The sequence below is a fragment of the Akebia trifoliata genome, unplaced genomic scaffold, assembly GCF_017979445.1.
Source record: "Akebia trifoliata isolate Shusen 1 unplaced genomic scaffold, ASM1797944v1 Contig00235, whole genome shotgun sequence".
In the NCBI taxonomy this organism is placed as follows: Eukaryota; Viridiplantae; Streptophyta; class Magnoliopsida; order Ranunculales; family Lardizabalaceae; genus Akebia; species Akebia trifoliata.
Genome location: NW_028236887.1, coordinates 35575 through 55156, shown reverse-complemented (window position 1 = coordinate 55156; position 19582 = coordinate 35575). Strand labels below are relative to the sequence as shown.

Here is a 19582-nt window from a genome sequence, read left to right as displayed (position 1 = left end):
GCAAGAGAGAGAAGTTCTCTCTATTGCTAATTTCATTTGCGTCATATGTCAAACGTTTGTTGGTTTGTGAGCGAACACATCAGGAGGCATCAAGGGCGTGCGCCAAAAACGATGTCATATTATCAGCACTCATATTTTTACTCACATAATTTTGCTCACGGAGCTCACAAAAATTGAGGATCCACCAATTACATGTAACCATGTGTTTTGAATGCATTCCTAATTTACAAAAGTACCCTTAGGAGCTATGAGCACTGTGATTAAACAATGACTCGTCAAACCGTATGTATAAAGTTGAGTCCCGTCCACCAGCCATGCCACATGTCCCTCATCTAACTATCTCGTTTTCGACCATTTGGATTACAGTCAGGGAGGCTAGTCTGACCATAGACACAAAATTCTCCGAATTGTTTAAAATTTTTGGAAACTTCTGAATTAAGGAATTAATAGGTTAAATCCAAAATTAATCAATAATTTATCTATTAATCTTCAAATACGATGACAATATTTTTAAGGTAAATTACAATTTCGTGAGCTGAATATGAAGAAATTCTGATTCTAGCTAATTGTTCATTTTAATTCCCAAAACATGAAGTGCGAGATCACAAGTTTTTCAAGCGACGATCTCGCTAAAAAAATAGCAAACCTTCTAGATTGTCACTTGAAAAATTAGCGAGTTTATCACTTTGAAAAAAAAAAATTATATCTGCGATCTCGCTAGTTTATAGCAGCGAGATCATCAATTTGAAAAATCTACGATCTCCCACTCCACATTTTGGGAATTAAAATGAACACTTAGTCCAAATGAAAATTTTGTCAAAAGTTGATCTCGTTTGAAAATTTTCTCATATTTTTATCTCCATTCGTCAAAATTTTATCTTTTTCAACCTTAAAATCTCAAGAACATCTTACGATTTTTGGGAAGTTAAATACGATGGATTTTGGTTAGAAATATGAAAAAAAACATCATTTGCATACAACTCCTGAAAAAAATTTATTTTGATTTTTCTTCAACAAAACTTTTTTGAATTTATCTTAATTGAATGTGTGGAATAATTATGCTAAATTTGACTTGACTTTGTCTAGTAGTCTACTAAAAAGATATGAATAATTTGATGGAACCAACTTCAAACATTGGTAATACAAGATCTTATTTTACTTTACTATCTTGAATTTCACATGCATAATCGATGAATTTGGATCTAAAATAAATGGTGAAAATAAACATACTAGATCAGCAATGATTAATCACCAGAATTATAAAAGTGTAAATTACCATTTCGTGACCAACTTTTGGCTAATTTACAATTCTGGCTCATTGTTCATTTTAATTACCAAAACGATGAATCGAATCAATCAATATAAACTTTGAATCTTAATCAATTTAAAATTTTGGCTGGTACCCTTTAAACCTGAACCACTTAAATTTTTTGAACCAATCAATATGCATCAACCAATTGATAAATCATCAATCAATCAGACATCCGATTAAACAATCGATGAATGCATTAAAACTTTTAAAAAATTGTCAACTTTTAATCAACAAACAAGATTAAAATTTGGTCAATCAAATTGTAGGAGGGGGTGAGATCTGTAGGATCATTACCCCCATGTTTCCAAATATCCACGCATTAAGATTATCAAAACTAGAATTATCCACCTACGTTGACTACGTCATATTGTGTTTATTGAATTGCGCTAAAAACGACTGCTAAAGGCTGTCGTTAATTATGACAGTTTTGACTGTCATTTAAGCGTCGTTTCAACTAACTGAATGTAATAAGTAAAAATTGGGGTGCGAGTAGCCATTTAAAAAATGATTCCTCAGACAGAAGCTCGCCACTTGACTGTTCTTCTCTCTCTCGCCCTCTCTCAAATCCGACACTCTCTCTCTCTCTCTCGACTCTATCTTTCACTCTTACTCGACTCTATCTCGATTTCAAGAAGAATATCAAATCTCTAAGTTTCGATCTAGGAGATCAACTCTTTAAGTTTCGATCTAACGTATTTCTCTCTCTCACTTGACTCTCTCTCTACGAATCAATTAGTCTTTTTCATTTTGGAAAGTAAATCAATCGGATATATATTTTTTTAGAAAGAAATTGATCGGAGTTTGATCGCAAGATGTTCGCTCGATCTCTCACTCACAGAATCTGTGATTTTGAAGATGCAATCAGATTTCGATTTGGAAGTTTTAAGGCAGAATCGATCGGCGTTTGATAAAAAATTTTCGATTTTCTTTTCTTCTTATTGGCTTCTGCTTTGTTATCGAAGTACGAAGTTTGAACTGTTCTTGGATACTCTTGGTTGGCATGGGAGACCAACTATTTCGGTTCTCAATCACAGCTTGAAAATCAGGTTTTATTTTTATTTTTCCATGGATCTACTAACTGTTTCGACTTTCGAGTACTATTTTTATTGATCTGATTTATTTATTATTGTTTCTGCTCTCTTGATGGATTTGGATTTGGATTTGTTGTCTTAAATTAATTAGTATTGAAGTCGATTTTTTGGGGTTTTCTTTCATTTCTCTCGATCTGTATATTTTCTTATTTCCTCTGAAATTTATGATTTCTTATAGAACAACAACAACAACAACAACAATTCTGCTACATATTGTAGACACCCCATTTTTGCACTCACCTAATTAATCAACTCGTTAACTCGATCGCAATGATTCCCAATGATGGATGTTTATTCCATTGCTTTATTTTGTTACCAGAAATGTTTCAGAAATCCGGATGAGGTATCTCGAACTGATAAAACTGTAGAAACCACGCTACGCTAGGAAAATACGACTCTAGAAACATAGAAATCATCATCTTGTAAATAAAAAGAAGCTTTACGATAAAAATCACTAAAAAATGACAAAATTATCAAAATACCCTTAACCTTAAAACAACCCTAGAGCCTATGTTACGATTAGGAAAATCCTTTCAAACACATAAAATAACAAATCGGAACCAAATAAAATATTTCACCAATTTTAACAGAATTTGACAGAATTACGAAAATGCCCCTCATAAAGGTCACGATCATTTCACACAAAAAATTTCATAAATGACACAAACCAACATTCACATTGAATTCCTTAAGAAAAATTGATTCTAAAACATCATAGAACATTAAAAATTGATTTAAAACGTGAAAAATCCTCTCCGGGGGTAAAACGGTAATTTCACAATTTTCATAATTAAAAATTTCGAAATTAATAAATAAAACATTAAATAATTAAAGTGAAACATTAATGAAATTAATTTAAAATTTAGAATTAAAAAAATCGATCAATCGGACTCTTATGAAAAATTGTTGAGGGTTCGTGAGATATTTCTTTAAGGACCCCTCCATTTGGGGGTCCAAAGAATTAAAGATATAATAGAGGAGGGTTCTCCAAAAAATTAAAGTCAATCAAGTAAGACTAAGGTCAAGGTATTAAAGTCAATCAAGTGAGACTAAAGTCAAAATTAAAGTCAATTAAACAAGACTAAAGTCAAGATACTTAAAGTCAATTAATTAAGACTAAAGTCAAAATATTAAAAGTCAATCAAATAAGACCAAAAGTCAAAATCATAATAGAGTTCTAATTAAATAATAACTCTATTTATAGAATTCTAATTAAAACACAATTCTATCTAATAGAGTCCTAATTAAAACACAATTCTACCTAAAACAATTCTAACTAAAACACAACTCTACCTAAAACAATTATAACTAAAACACAACTCTAACTAAAAGAACTCTAATTAAACACTAACTCTATCCAAATCAACCCTTAAAATATATATATATATATATATATATAGAGGTCTCCACACCCTATTTTCGTATCAAATCATAAACCCTAAGAGAAGTAGGTCAGAAAGCCCCCCTAGCCTCCCATAAACCCTAGTTTTAGAGCCCCAACTCCTTACCTAACACCTATACTTCAATTTTAGCCTAAAAAACACCTAGAACCCCTTCAAAAACACCCCAAAATTTCATAAACAAATTCAAAGAATCCAGATCTAAGGAAGGGATACCTCGCCTCGGAGATCAAAAATCAGATCTGGAGACAGATTGAAGCAAGGAATACTGAACAAGGAATTACTCTGTCGGATCTGAGGAACAAGGTCTTTGCTATCAGAAAGGTATAATTTCTTACTTTTTTTTATTATCTAAGTTTTTTTTTAGCAATGTAACTTATTTGAAAAATTAGTAGAGACCGGTTTTGGCCGGGCGGGGTTGGTGCCTAACACCTTCCAACCCCGTAACGTGATCCACGGACCCTTTTTTCTTTCGTAGATTAGTAATGTGTGCCTTTTTAGAGTCAGTTTGGTTCCTAGACCTTAATAACTAGGTGGCGACTCCCAAACCTTAAGGGTCAAAAGTGGATCCGCGCACCCCGCGGATCGAGGGCGTTTTCACATATGGATTTCGATTTCGTTCTATTTATTTGTAGTATTGTAGATGATTAGGGTTTACTCTTTTATTTATTAGATTAGTATGTTTATTTTTTGTTTAATATTCTCTGATTTTGATTTATTATATGGTGACAACAAGGATGAAAATTATGGAATCTTAACAAATGATCTCCTATTAAGTTGAATTTTAACAAAAGTAATAAATGTGTTACCTCATATCCAAATCCACAATGGATTAATCACCAACTTATAAACAAAATCAGATAACAAGAAAGAAGTCCTAATTTTAGACCAAGGCACACGTTGAATGCATTCATCCAGTCTATTGGGTTTGATCGAATTGTTATTGTAGATCACCCTTACAATAAGATTAAAATAGTGAAAATTATTATGCATTTTCTTTGCCTTGCAAATCTCTCACTTACAATCAACATTTAAGATAGGAACTCATTTTCCTTCTCTCACCTACCTTCACCGCTTCTTCACCTTCTTTTATTGATGGTACATTGGGTTCCTATACAAGTGCCATGAAAGAGTATTTGGGTTTATGGAATAAGTAACAATGTTGGAAATTTGATTATCAGTGTCGATTTTATATTTTCTTCCCACCTTGGGTGTGTCATACCCCAATAAAGCACCGTGACCCTCTTACATTCATAGTTTTCACCTTCTCCATCAGATGGGTCTTTTGAAGTAGTTGGTTGGTTAACATGGTATTAGAGCGCTTAGTTCGTATAGGTCATGGGTTCGAATCTTTCAAGTCTTATGGGTGGGGGGAGTGTTGAGTGTATATTTTCCTCCACTCTCGGGTGTCATACCCCAGTTATATTCATGGTTCTCCCCTCTTCATCAGATCGGTCTTTTGGAGTACTTGGTCGGTTAACAATTAGGTTTGTGTATCGTGTTAAGTCTCCTAGGATCTGTATGGAAGCGTAGAATTTTTTTTTTCTTACAACTGATTACCAGAACGAAGTAGAAGTTGGAGAAGCACTTGCTGAAGCATTTTAGTCTGGCCTTGTGAAGAGAGAGGACCTTTTCATTACCACCAAGGCTAGTTTAAAGCATTTCAGTTAGACTATTTGGATTTATACCTTGTCCACTTTCCTATAGCCACAAGGCATACTGGTGATTTCCTACTTGCCATTACATTTTCACATTTGTTTTTTTACTGATAGGTATATATTGATTTGTACATAACTTGGAAATTACTGATAGGACAATAGTCAAACAATGTTCTATTTACTGAAGAATGCTTGCATATGGTGGGTGTGAAAGACATGTCAAAGGTGGTATTCTTTGAGGATCCAGCAAGCAAGGAGAGGAAACTTGACGATTTGAAGAAGGATCATGGCATATCGAAAGCCTGTGAAACTGTCACAAAAGTTAGAATTGAGGTTGATAAACTTGCGGTGAAGGTAGACCCAAATATCCCAAACATCTACATTTGGCGTTGTTTCGTTTACACTCATGGGGTTTTTTATTTTTTGGTCCTAGGTCTCTGGCTTCGAGTCGGCTGTGCACAATGAGGTTGCAGAGAAGGAGTTCATTGTGTTGACAGAGTTGCTCATGGTGCAGTTGCTGAAACAGGACAACATTGAGGCTGAAAGAGAAGCAAAAGTGTAGAGGCGGATTGAGGTTAGTGATTGATTTGTCTTGTGATTTATGAGATTGTGCTCTTTTATTATGTCTTCATCATGCAATTGTTTTTACTCTTGTTGCAACTTATCACTCGGGTCGATTTATTTTGAACTTTAGGAATCCATTTTGAACAATTTTGCCCGTGCATGTAATATTGGTACTTTTTATTTGCCAAGATTTCTCTGGAAATACTGGAAAAATGATTCATTAATTACTAATTAGATACCCAATTGGGTTAGTTAACGCATTACTAGAGTGAAGCATCCATGAATTGTTTGAAGGGATTTATCAGATGCTCACTACTAAGTCATTGTTAAAAGAATTTTTTTCATGTGTGGAGGTCATACAGGGCCTATTATATTATATTATATCCAATTTTTTTCAACACTACTTCCTTTGGCATCAAGTTTATGCTATTACACTTTCCACATTGTTGGGTCTCATTATAATTATGAGAATGGTGCAATCCATTTTTCAGATTTAATGAGACGTGCTCTTACAAATTCAAGAAGGACCGAAAAAATGAAACATAATATCCACTTAATTGCCTACAACAATGTTTTCTGTTAAGAATGTTCATATCCACTCTTAATACCTAAATCCATGGCCTTTCTGTTGTCGTGACTTTGACTCTCTGCAACTTGGCCCTGACCCTCAACAATGGAAGATCTAGTCCTGACACCGATCTTAAAACCTTGATGGTTATGATAATGTGGTACATAAGCTTTCTAATCTAGTTGGTATGGAGAACGGGAAGGGAAGATGGAAATTTTCTATTTCTTCGTCTAAATTTGCAACATTAGATTAGTCCAAGATTTATGATGAGTGGAATGCGGTTTTCTCCACCTTTTTGTTTTGTGTTTCTTTCGGTACATTTGTAGGGTGGCTAGCTTGGCTCCTCACTTTTTGTATCTTATTTTTTTATTAAGTTTTAAGATTAATAAAATTCCACCTATGTATATATATATATATAGGGAAATGTTCAGCAACAAACATTTTGACAAACATTTTGGCAAAACACTTTTCAAAATATGGGTTAGAGGTTTTGGAATGGGCTGATTTTTGGTGAGGATGATCTCTACGGTGAGGAGATCATCATCACCAAAAATCAGCCCATTCCAAAACTTCTAACCCCATGTTTACAAGTTGAAAAATCGTGGACCATCCATTTTTTGTAAACCATTTTTGATGGGTTAGAAGTTTTGGAATGGGCTGATTTTTGGTGAGGATGATCTCCTCACCGTAGAGATCATCCTCACCAAAAATCAGCCCATTCCAAAACCTCAAACCCATGTTTTGAAAAATGTTTTGCCAAAATGTTTGTTGCTGAAAGGAACCCATATATATATATGGGTCCCGTTCGGCACCCTAAGTTTTACCACACACTTTAACAAACGCGTTTTGTCTTACATAGGTTAGAAGTTCGGAATGAGCTAATTTTTTGTGAGGATGATCTCTATGGTGAGGAGATCATCCTCACCAAAAATCAGCTCATTCCAAAACTTCTAACCCCATCAAAATTGATTTACAAAAAATGGACGGTCCACAATTTTTCAACGTGTAAACATGGGGCTAAACATTTCGGAATGGGCTGATTTTTGGGGAGGATGATCTTCTAATCATAGAGATCATCCTCACCAAAAATCAGCTCATTCCAAAACTTCTAACCCATGTAGGACAAAAAACGTTTGTTAAAGTGTGTGGTAAAACTTAGGGTGCTGAACATTTCCCTATATATATATATATATAGGGTTCCGTTCAGCAACAAACATTTTGGCAAAACATTTTTCAAAACATGGGTTAGAGGTTTTGGAATGGGCTGATTTTTGGTGAGGATGATCTCTACGGTGAGGAGATCATTCTCACCAAAAATCAGCCCATTCCAAAACTTCTAGCCCCAGTTTACTTCATGAGAACTCTTCACATTCCTAGAATACTACTATTCCAGTCAATGTGTTACCTTCTATGCAAAGGTAATGGCGAGTTGATAAATCATCTATTGATTCACTATAATCTAGATAGAGTTATTCGGTCCCTTTTCTTTTCTATTTTTGGTGTTAGTCTAATCTTCCCCTAGTCCGTTTTAACTCTTCTCCAGAGTTTAGTATGCGGATTTTGGTGGTAGGAAAATAATCCTTTGGTCTTTGGCTCCTTTTGTTATTTGATGTGCTATGAAGTGATGAGATAGTGAGGAATTTGATGTTAGAGCTTGGTCATTATAAGGTTATCGTCAACATTGTCAGTCTCATGTTCTTTTGGTGCAAGCAATTTGAGGAATTCTAGAGTGTTTTTTTTTATCATTTTTGTTTCAGTTGGGAGCTTGTTTGGAGTGAGAGGATTGGTTTGTGGGTTTTTTTTTTTTTTTTTATTATAAGTATGTGTTGTGTTTTCCTTTTCCATCTACATGAGGTAGGTCTCCCCGACCTCTTTTCAGTTTTATAGTATATATTATATTCTAACCAACATTCTTTGATAGTTAAAAGAGTAATGGATTTTCCTCTAAATGTAAAACATGCTTATTTTGGAGATAAACTAGATCTTCCGCAATTCCGATCTGTATTTCGTTAAGGCTAGCCTATGTATCAATTTTTACATATATAATATATCTCCCCTTGCTTGCTTAGCAAAATATATATATATATATATATATATATATATATATATATTATATATATATATATATATATAGGGAAATGTTCAGCACCCTAAGTTTTACCACACACTTTAACAAATGTTTTTTGTCCTACATGGGTTAGAAGTTTTGGAATGAGCTGATTTTTGGTGAGGATGATCTCTATGATTAGAAGATCATCCTCCCCAAAAATCAGCCCATTCCGAAATGTTTAGCCCCATGTTTACACGTTGAAAAATCGTGGACCGTCCAGTTTTTGTAAATCAATTTTGATGGGGTTAGAAGTTTTGGAATGAGCTGATTTTTGGTGAGGATGATCTCCTCACCATAGAGATCATCCTCACCAAAAATCAGCTCATTCCGAAACTTCTAACCCATGTAAGACAAAACGCGTTTGTTAAAGTGTGTGGTAAAACTTAGGGTGCCGAACGGGACCCATATATATATATATATATATATGGGAAATGTTCAGCACCCTAAGTTTTACCACACACTTTAACAAACGTTTTTTGTCCTACATGGGTTAGAAGTTTTGGAATGAGCTGATTTTTGGTGAGGATGATCTCTATGATTAGAAGATCATCCTCCCCAAAAATCAGCCCATTCCGAAATGTTTAGCCACATGTTTACACGTTGAAAAATCGTGGACCGTCCATTTTTTGTAAATCAATTTTGATGGGGTTAGAAGTTTTGGAATGAGCTGATTTTTGGTGAGGATGATCTCCTCACCATAGAGATCATCCTCACCAAAAATCAGCTCATTCCGAAACTTCTAACCCATGTAAGACAAAACGCGTTTGTTAAAGTGTGTGGTAAAACTAAGGGTGGCGAACGGGACCCTATATATATATATATATATATTCATCGAAACAATCTTTAAATACCTCCTCTTATATAAAGCTAGAAACTTTTCTCATCTTACATAGCTCTAAGATATTAGAATCTTCCCTAACCCTTGATACTGATAAGTTTCTGCAAATCCATGTTAATCTGTCAATAAGTCTTTGTGGAGGTGGATCTCTTTGACTTGACTTTCTTTATTGATTTATATGCCTTCCACATGTACAGGTGAGTTTGATGACATTCTTGACGATAGCTCGCAAAGTAGCTCTGAACCCACCCAAGAGATTGTTGTTACATACAGTGATGCACTTAATTCAACTTATTTGCAATCTAATGGATCTATGCCTCTGGAAAAATGTCATAAGTTACTGGAAATTGAGAATTTAATATTACAGACACCAGACACCAAAATGTAAAACTACTCTATTAGGGATCTATTGTTGGAGATCAACAATGGAGATCACTTACTGGTTAGCAATTTTCACGCTATATGCTGATACTTTTTTGCTCTTCTATATAAAGATATTGGCTATAATATATTACTACATTAACAGGTCACAGGTCCTAGTGGGAGTGGGAAGACTTCATTGTTAAGAGCCATGGCTGGTCTTTGGAATACAGGGGAAGGTAAAATTACATTCTATATGAAAGATCCAGAAAATCCACAACTGTCTGTTTCTACAGATACACCTCCTCTTGGAGTGACTACTGAGAGCTTCAAACGTAGAAGAGCTAGGGGCATATTTTTCCTTCCTCAAAAACCATATATGGCTTTGGGGACACTTCGTCAGCAATTGCTTTATCCTACATGGAATGAGGACTTACTTCCCATTTTGGATGGTTCTAAATTAAATGGTATGAATTTTTGTGTATGCTTCTAGTTTGGTACCTAAACATGAAGATACTAAAGTATATTTCAGAAAGTACATTCTGATGACATGATTTGCCTGTGAATTGTTTAATTCCTTCTTAATTTTCGATTTCATATGAAAAACATAATTGATTAATACCACAGGAGTGTAATGTCTAGCATGTTTGTATATAGCAGCTAAAATATTTAAATTCTTTGAATGCTATGTACTTAAAACCTGTTGTGCTTAGTTTGCAACTTCTAGTAATAAAGCCAAGAAGGTATGTAGTTCTTTCAAAAAAATAACCTTTCAGATGTTTAATTGTAATAGGTTTTTGCTTATGCCTATTTTTGATATGGTATTTCTTGTGTAAACAAAAATAACCTTCCTGATAATTGGTTATAAAACCTTTGGAATATATGGTTGGTTACATTTGTAAACAAAAATGCTGATTTAATGCATATGTTATCTATGGTTAAGGCCATCTAATTTAATTTATTCAAAATGTTATCTAACAAAACCGAAAAAAAAAAAGTGGGTTTTTTGTGTGTGTGTGTGTACCAAATGCATTAACGTACATCTGATGGATGAAACTTGTGGAGGTATGAAAACTTAGGTTGCTACTTCAATGAATTGCTATTGTTGTCTAGGTTTTCATGACCAGAAGGAAAGAAATGAGAGAAAAAGTAGAAAGAAAGAAAAGGTGTGTGTTGTTGTGGAAAGGTTGTTATTGGATGTAAGATTGACTTATAGTAGATGTTCGGGTGGTTATGTGAAGGTATTGGAGTTTTGAGATGTACCTAGTGTAGAGTGTGATATACGGTCTTGTAGGATTTTGTATGTGGTATGTATATATTATAGTGGATCAGATGTTGTTGGGCAAATAGCCAGTTAGTGGAGTTGCATAGTATGCTTTGTATGGTCATATGTTTGGTTTGGAAATATGGTGCGCATGGTCTATATATGAGTGAATTATTTAAAGTGTGCAAAGGTAAATTTCACATGAGTGAACTAAGGTATTTAGGCTTCTTAGAGCACCCGACTAATCCTCGGGAAATGTGCAGTCCCCTTCCCCCACATGCAATAAGTAATTTCTGGGATAAATCCCAGAGGGCGGCCCTTAAGGTGGAATTCAAAGTCATAGTTATGTAAATATTCTGCAAATATGAATAACCATAGGTGGTATGCATTGAAATTTTTAAGAAATGTATACTTAGAAACATACTAATAACTCAACATACTTCCATAACCATTTGGAGTGAAAATAGAGCTTTAGCATACAAACAACAAAGGCTAATGCATATGTCTGATTATTAGACTTTGAAATGTTCATAATCATTTAATACACAACAACAAAGATAACTTCCTTACAGGCTGAAAAGCTCATATAATTTCCTTAGGGATACATTTTTCTTGGGAATCCCTAGTATCTCAACTGTCTGTTTCATTTCCAATAGACTATACTAGTTGCAGATCGTATATGCAATTAACGTTGGGCTCTAGGCAGAATTAAATGAAAGAACTGGATTCCTTCAGCCGGCCCCAAAAATTCACATGAGCCTTCCAGTAGCCCCTGAAATAAATCATCATCAAAGCCCTATCCCAAAATTTTGGGATTGGATTTATGAATCCTATTCTTCTATACAATTGTCCTAAGCCCTGACTTTCGTTTATTCAAGTATGTTCATATCCACCTTCTTTTTGATCTTCCTATCACTTTTTTAGAACCTTCAATTTATATATTCCTTTTGTCTGGGGCTGTTATCGATCTTTGTTACATATGAGTAAACAATATTTTATTCATTTATTCAGCACATTCTTTCTGGGTACCAACCCTTGGGGGATGTGCAAAAACGTTCGGATATACATTATGATCATCTAGACATACTGAGTATTTGTCATTAGCAATAATTACTGTGCCAAGTTACTTAATTCATCTGCTAAATAAAATGATATTTGGATTATGTGATTTCAGGACCTTTCAAGTAATGGATCATAACTAATTTCATATTGTTTATTATTTCTGCTGATTCTTGCTGTTGATGAACGTGTGTTATCAGGCTCATCTAGACAAGCAGATTGCAGCTGCAGGGATTACCTATGTCAGTGTTGGCCATCAGAGTACCCTCTACGACTATCACAACAAGGTTTTACATATATCCAAGATGGATTCAGAAAGTAGCCAACAGACTTGGCTCATCAAACCTATCAAGCAAGACACAACCTACAAGTCAGTTCAGCCAACCTAAGCTTGTAGTTTTAAAGAAAGAATCGAACCTATTAATGATATAATTACATAGCATCTTGGAGTCCATTGTGTCATATTTCTCTATTTGATTAGATGTAACTGTCACAATAGGTTGTGGTGTTGGGTGCACCTTATCTAACCAAGTAGGTGGTTCAACCTCGTCCGGGCTTGAGCTATATAACACTTCGGTTATATGTGCACATCCACGTTAGAAGTAAAAAATGTGAGAATCCTAGTGTCACCCCAGCATTACTCTAAATTTAATGGTTTCTTTTAGAGTTATCTTCTGGATGCCAATTGTGTATTTGGTGTATCGAATTATTGGGTAGTTGGTCCATTTGGTGTATCAGAACCACAATGTTTTTACTTCAACAACTTGTCAATTTCTTACACATTGATTAATTTTGGCATATTAGTGTAGAAGCAAAAAACATTACCTGACACAAGGTTCATATTGGAAGGCTACCTATAAAAAAGGAAGCAATCCCAACAAGGTAATCATCTACTAATCTTTGACGATTACCTTCTAACAATAGATAATTTACAGTAGGTGGTTCAAAAAATAGTTAGATTTATGAAAGTTGAAGCCGAGGGGCATTTGGGTTTTTTCATGTTGTTAGTTGAGGTTTAGGTCATCAATTTCAAAACATAGGGGTATCTCCAATATTCAGCAACATGTGAGGAGGGCAGGTGTAAAATCAAATATTATTTTTTTTCAAAAGTTCTAATAGTAACCGCCGTAACCGTAGCTAAAGACCTATTTTTTTATAAAAAAAATATCCTATAGCGACGGTCGGTGACCGTCGCTATAATCCTATTTTACTGTGGCAACTATTTTTTTTCCGACTGTCGAGGACATTCGTTTTTTCCGATTTGGTCTGCCACAAAAATCACTCTTTTTAAAACGACTTTTTTTTACGACTGTATGAGCAGTCGTTTTTGGCGCATTATGACGTAATGGTTGATTTGGCCAATAGTCAACAACTCACCAAATAAATAAATAATTCTTAAAATTCGAAAAAATTCATGAAAGGAACAAAACAAACTTTTGGAAGTTCTCCACACGTTTAGCACCTTGGGGTCCCACAAAATAAATTTTAAGACCTTTTAAATATTTTCCGAAAACACTATAAAAAGCCAAATAGCTATAAAAGGAAGCTCATATTTTCAAAAGGGATCCTTTCTCACGTTCTACCAATGAGACCCACACATGTACAACTAGGGGTGGCAATGGGTCGGGTTGTGTTCATGTTGTATTAAGGTAAGGGTATTATGAAAATTTATCAAACCCGGCCAAATCCAACCCATTTGATAATAGTGTCAAAAACTTAAACCCAAACCCTATAAATAGGTATACCTAACCCTACCCATATATAACCTATTGAATAAAATTATAATATTTATTAGAAAGAATAAGTTCGATTTCCACCACTAAAAATAAACTATCATTACTAAAAATAAAGTCACAGAACCATAAACCAAGTTCTATGGTGAAAAATAACTTTATTTTGAATTTTTTTTTTCAAAGTTCGTAGAATATTTTCCTTTACAACCATATGGCATCAAATCATGTTTTTGGATGCCATAAGGTGATGTAGTCAAAAAAATGTAAGAAAAGTGTTTTTCAATATTATTATTATTATTATTATTATTATTATTATTATTATTATCATTATTGGCTAAGAAAAGTGTATTTTATTGTCACATCAGACAGACTAGTCTTACTTGGTAAGATCTTAAATCTTATTGAGGTCATTTTGCCTTAATACATTTTCCCAATATTAGGAACCAAACATTACATACCTCTAGATTTTAATGAAAAAAATGGAGTAAAAAAATATAAATATAAATAAATAACTTATTAGGAAAAATGTTTTTTCTTTCACTACAACAAATATGGAAATTAGGAACGGTTTATGACCGTTCCTAATCCAGTATGAAACGGTTTGCAGACCGTCTCTAATCGAGGGAGAGACTGAGAGAGAGAGAGATGAGATCGAGAGGAGATCGAAAGATCGATTGAGGGAGCGACTGTGAGAGAGAGAGAGAGCCGTTCTCATATAATGAGACGGGAATTTGGGACATTTAAAATTTGATTAAAACGGTTTTAATAGGTAAAACGGTTTAAACCCGTTTTTAATTAGAAACGGATAAAATCCGTTTTATAATTCGGTTCCTGATTCACTATTTTCTTGTAGTGTTTCCCAAATGTGTCTTCTAATCTATTATCGAGGAAACACATCACGTCCAGCTATGATTTGTTTTTAGAAAAATGCTTCCTTCAATCATTTGTGAGTAAACTTACACAGTAGTTTAAGTTTCAAATGTGAATGGAAAGGACAATGTTTCTGTTCTTATTTATTATTTTATGGAGTTCATGGTTCCATCATGCAATGGCATAATTTCATGTCTGCCTTCTCGTTTTTTTATGGCACATTTCTATATTTGCTTCATAACATTTGTCCAATATTCATGAATTTGACAATAAATCTCACTTTAGATAAAGTGCTGGCAGTGACACTTTTCAGATTTAGTTTAATGTTTATTATTGCATTAGGACTTACACCTTGGCTTTTGTGCTGAGATGTTAGTGTGAAGAATGGGTGCTTTGGAAATATGGAGTCCTTTTTCTACATGGGTGCAAAACGTTGATGAATAACCCAGTTTTTTTTAATTGGGATTTGGTTACATACCATCCATGGAATTGGAAATTGAAAACATTGGCGAGTCAATTCGATGGTGCAAAATTTAGACACCGCAATAAATAATGTTTAAGGTTTTACCACATGGGCTCTTGTGAAATTGATTTTCAAATTCAAGATTTTTTTTTTTTTTATAATCATTTTTTTAACACCCGACTCTTTTGGAATAATTTCACATTAATTGGAAAAGGTGTGGCCAAGTCAATTAATTTTTGGGTATATCGAGCAAGGTTAGAAAGCTTTCTTTGTAAAATATATTGAGTTGACTCATTGTTTTTATGGTGTGTGTACTAAGCAAAATCAATTTTTAGAAAAGAAAAAAAGGAGGGTTGACTTGAATGAAATCAAATTACTTTCAAGAAAACACTCAATGAGTTAACTCACTATTTTTGGAAGTGCATGAAATTGATTTACTTTGGAAATTTTTTACAAAGCAAGCGGATCACTCATCAATTCACTTAGTTAATGACATCGATCAAATTGATATTCTAAAAAGAAATTATGGATTGATTTACCGATTTCTTGGTCATCAAATTATCAAATTAGAAATTCTTTTTCAAAGGAAAATTAATTGAATCAATTTATGGATTTTGGGATGCATTAAGTAATTTTTTTCTTAGGACTGGAAATTATTATGCCGCACGAGCCTTGAGACATTAAGTATGAAATTGAGGCCTTTTCCAATTTTTCCAATAAGTGAAATTTGAGGAAATTATGTGATATTCTTTGCAGAATTGTAACCATAAGATTTGATTGGACCTTTGACCCTAGAACATTAGCTTGACTATAGCCTTTGCCCATCGACTTTAGGACATTTTTTATTGTAGAAAAGACTAATCATCACAATCAGGCGAGTTCAGTGTCTAACACCTATCAAAACCCGTTACTCGACCCCTTACCCATTTTTTCTTAATCGTAGATTGACTCAATTCCATATTGGAGTTATTTTTTATTCTTAGACCTAACTAGTTGAGGACTCCCAATTCCCCAAAATCCCCCAATTTTCTTCACTTTTTTAATTTAAAAAGTGTTGAGGCACTTTCACATTCAAACCCAATGTACAAACCACACATAATTCTCTTACTCTTATTTTCTTCTCCTTACTCTGCAATTTCCATCAAGTACTAACTTGATCATTGAAGGTTTTTTGGCTTGTACCATTGTAGGCATCAAAATTTAAATTGGTCCCAATTACTTTCTAAACTAACAAAAAGCCCCTAAATCAAAATTGGGCCTATTAATTGAGATGGAACTCATATGATTTGGGTTTGGGTTTTTGTAGATAATTCCCATGATCCAACAAATCCAAGTGATTCGCATTAAGTATTAGCCCATGGTTAAGTCCAAAACCTTCAAAATTTGGTTGGATCAATAACTAAATACCATTTAAACCAATTATGTAAAATTCGATTAAGTTGGGGGCCCATGGTTAAGTCCAAAACCTTCAAAATTTGGTTGGATCAATAACTAAATACCATTTAAACCAATTATATAAAATTCGATTAAGTTGGGGGCATATTTGAAAATATTATATTATCCTAAGTTTATAAATACCAAAACCCCTCATCATTTGGAAGGGTTTTGGATCACTTTCTTTCAGAAGACAAGTTGACCCTTTAGAAAAGAAAAAGCTTTCAAACCCTCATCTAGAGAAGAAGTAAAGTTCTTCAAGAGACTCGAACTTCAATTAAAACCTAAACCCTTCTTCAAATGCCAAAAAATATTTTCCAATTGTTCAAGCGCGAAGAGTGGAAATAAGAAATCCACACAAAGGCTCTATAGAAGATCAAGCACAACAAATCTACTATTAGAACAACCTTCAGTCAATTACATGTGAAGTCCGGAGATAAGAAAACTATTCACATGTCACCATCTTCATTTTGTATTTGATTGTTAATTAGAGGATAATACTAAGATCTATATCTTTTTTTATATATATAAAAAATCAATAAAATCATTTGTGAACTTATTTCACAAATCTTAAGGTAGATTTATGAAATTTGTAGTTGATAAATTTTTAGCATGTTTGGCGGGACTGAAAGCGCCCTCGATCCGCAGGATGTGCGGATCCGCTTTTGACCCTTGAGGTTTGGGAGTCGCCACCTAGTTATTACGATCTAAGAACCGATCAATGACTCTAAACGGATAAAAAAACTAATCTAGAACAGAAAAAACTGAATTTAGGGATCACATTACGGGGTTGGAAGGTGTTAGGCACCAACCCCGCCCGGCCAAAGTCGGTCTCTACTAATTTTCCAAATAAGTTACATTACTAAAAAACCTAGATAATTAAAAATAAAAAAAATTATACCTTTCCGATAGCAAAGACCTTGTTTCCTCAGATCCGACAAAAATTGCTCCTTGTACTGTACCCCTTGCTTCGTTCTGTCTCTGGATTTGATTTCTGATCTCCGAGGCAAGGTATCTCCTTTTTTTTTTATCTAGACTCTACGAGTTTGTTATGGATTTTGGGATGTTTTTGGAGGGCTTTTAGGTATTTTTTAGGTTAAAATCGAATAAGGGATGTTAGGTAAGGAGTTGGGGTTCCAAAACTAGGGTTTATGGGAGGCTAGGGGTTTGACCTACTTCTCTTGGGGTTTATGATTTTATACGAAAATAGAGTGTGAGGACCTCTATTTATAGATTTTTTTAGGGGTTGATTTAAATAGAATTAGTGTTTGATTGTAATTCTTTTAGTTAGAGTTGTGTTTTAGTTAAACTTGTTTTAGGTAGAGTTGTGTTTTAATTAAAATTATTTTAGGTGGAGTTGTGTTTTAGTTAGAACTCTATTAGATAGAGTTATTATTTAATTAGAACTCTATTATGATTTTGACTCTTGGTCTTTGTTGATTGACTTTTAATATTTTGACTTTAGTCTTAATTGATTGACTTTTAATATCTTGACTTCAGTCTTGCTTAATTAACTTTAATTTTGACTTTAGTCTCACTTGATTGACTTTAATACCTTGACCTTAGTCTTGCTTGGTTGATTTTAATTTTTTGGAGAAACCTCCTCTATTATATCTTTAATTCTTTGGACCCCCAAATGGAGGGGTCCTTAAAGAAATATCTCACGAATCCTCAACAATTTTTCATGAGAGTCCGATTGATCGATTTTTTAACTCAAAAATTTTAAATTAATTTCATTAATGTTTCAATTTAATTATTTAATGTTTTATTTATTAATTTCGAAAATTTTAATTATGAAAATTGTGAAATTATCGTTTTGCCCCCGGAGATGACTTTTCACGTTTTAAGTCAGTTTTTAATATTCTATGATGTTTTAGAATCGATTTTTTGTAAGGAATTCAATGGAAATATTAGTTTGTGTCATTTATGAAATTTTTTGCGTGAAATGGTTGTGAACTTTATAAGGGGCATTTTCGTAATTTTGTCAAATTCTGTGAAAATTGGTGAAATGATTTATTTGGTTTCGATTTGTTGTTTTATGTGTTTAAATGGGTTTTCCTAAGCGTAATGTAGGCTCTAGGGTTGTTTTGATTTTAGGGGTATTTTGGTAATTTGGTCAATTTTTAGTGATTTTTATCGTGAAGCTTCTTTTTGTTTGAAAAATGATGATTTCTATGTTTCTGAGGTCATATTTTCCTAGCGTAGCGTGGTTTCTAAGGTTTTGTCAGTTCGAGATTCCTCATCCGGATTTCTGAAACATATCTGGTAACAAAATAAAGTAATGGAATAAACATCCATTATTGGGAACTGTTGCGATCGGGTTGACGAGTTGATTAATCAGGCGAATGCAAAAATGGGGTGTCTACAGGGACTAATGCAGTCTCTCATCTTTCAATGAACTACGGAAGAAAAAAAATATCGATGACATCTCACAACACCAATGTTATCGTATCTGCTACTATAGAGAAAGTTAAGAAAATCCTTTTTCCCAACTTTGGATCTATTTAGGTTGTTAATAGCAATCATTTTGTGACGCAAACCATGAAGAAAATTAGTGGCTCCTAGCTAGTTGAGCCTCTCTATCATCACTCCAAGAAGCATGCCTAAAAAACGACACTTACAACAAAGGAATTATAGACTGACGACTCATCGGATTTTGGATTCGATTCAAAGTCAAGTACGAGATCGTCTGAATATTTATCAATTACTTTCTCATCACATACTCACACTTCTATCATAGCAATGATGACAATTAGAGCACTAACGAGGGAAGAGCAACTAGTCTATATGATAGACACCATCAATAGGATGACAAAGGCAATAGAGGAAAATGATATTCCAATTGTTAGCCATTTCGA

The 19582-nt window shown here is 33.8% G+C and overlaps 1 protein-coding gene across 7 annotated transcripts; it reads left to right on the top strand.

The window, feature by feature from the left end:
• Positions 1 to 4408: 4408 nt before the first annotated feature.
• Positions 4409 to 13004, top strand: LOC147381829 (BAG family molecular chaperone regulator 3-like). 7 transcript variants are annotated; one of them, XM_086429912.1, is made up of 6 exons: positions 4409 to 5815; positions 5895 to 6035; positions 9739 to 9983; positions 10068 to 10368; positions 12425 to 12594; positions 12724 to 13004. In XM_086429912.1, the coding sequence occupies exons 4-5, from the start codon at positions 10113 to 10115 to the stop codon at positions 12544 to 12546; spliced, it is 378 nt and encodes a 125-aa protein (XP_086286038.1). In that variant the 5' UTR covers positions 4409 to 5815; positions 5895 to 6035; positions 9739 to 9983; positions 10068 to 10112; the 3' UTR covers positions 12547 to 12594; positions 12724 to 13004. The 7 variants fall into 5 exon arrangements, with proteins under 7 accessions (XP_086286038.1, XP_086286042.1, XP_086286036.1 ...); XM_086429910.1 differs by having other exon boundaries at positions 12425 to 13004; XM_086429916.1 differs by having other exon boundaries at positions 10068 to 10140; positions 12425 to 13004.
• Positions 13005 to 19582: the final 6578 nt, after the last annotated feature.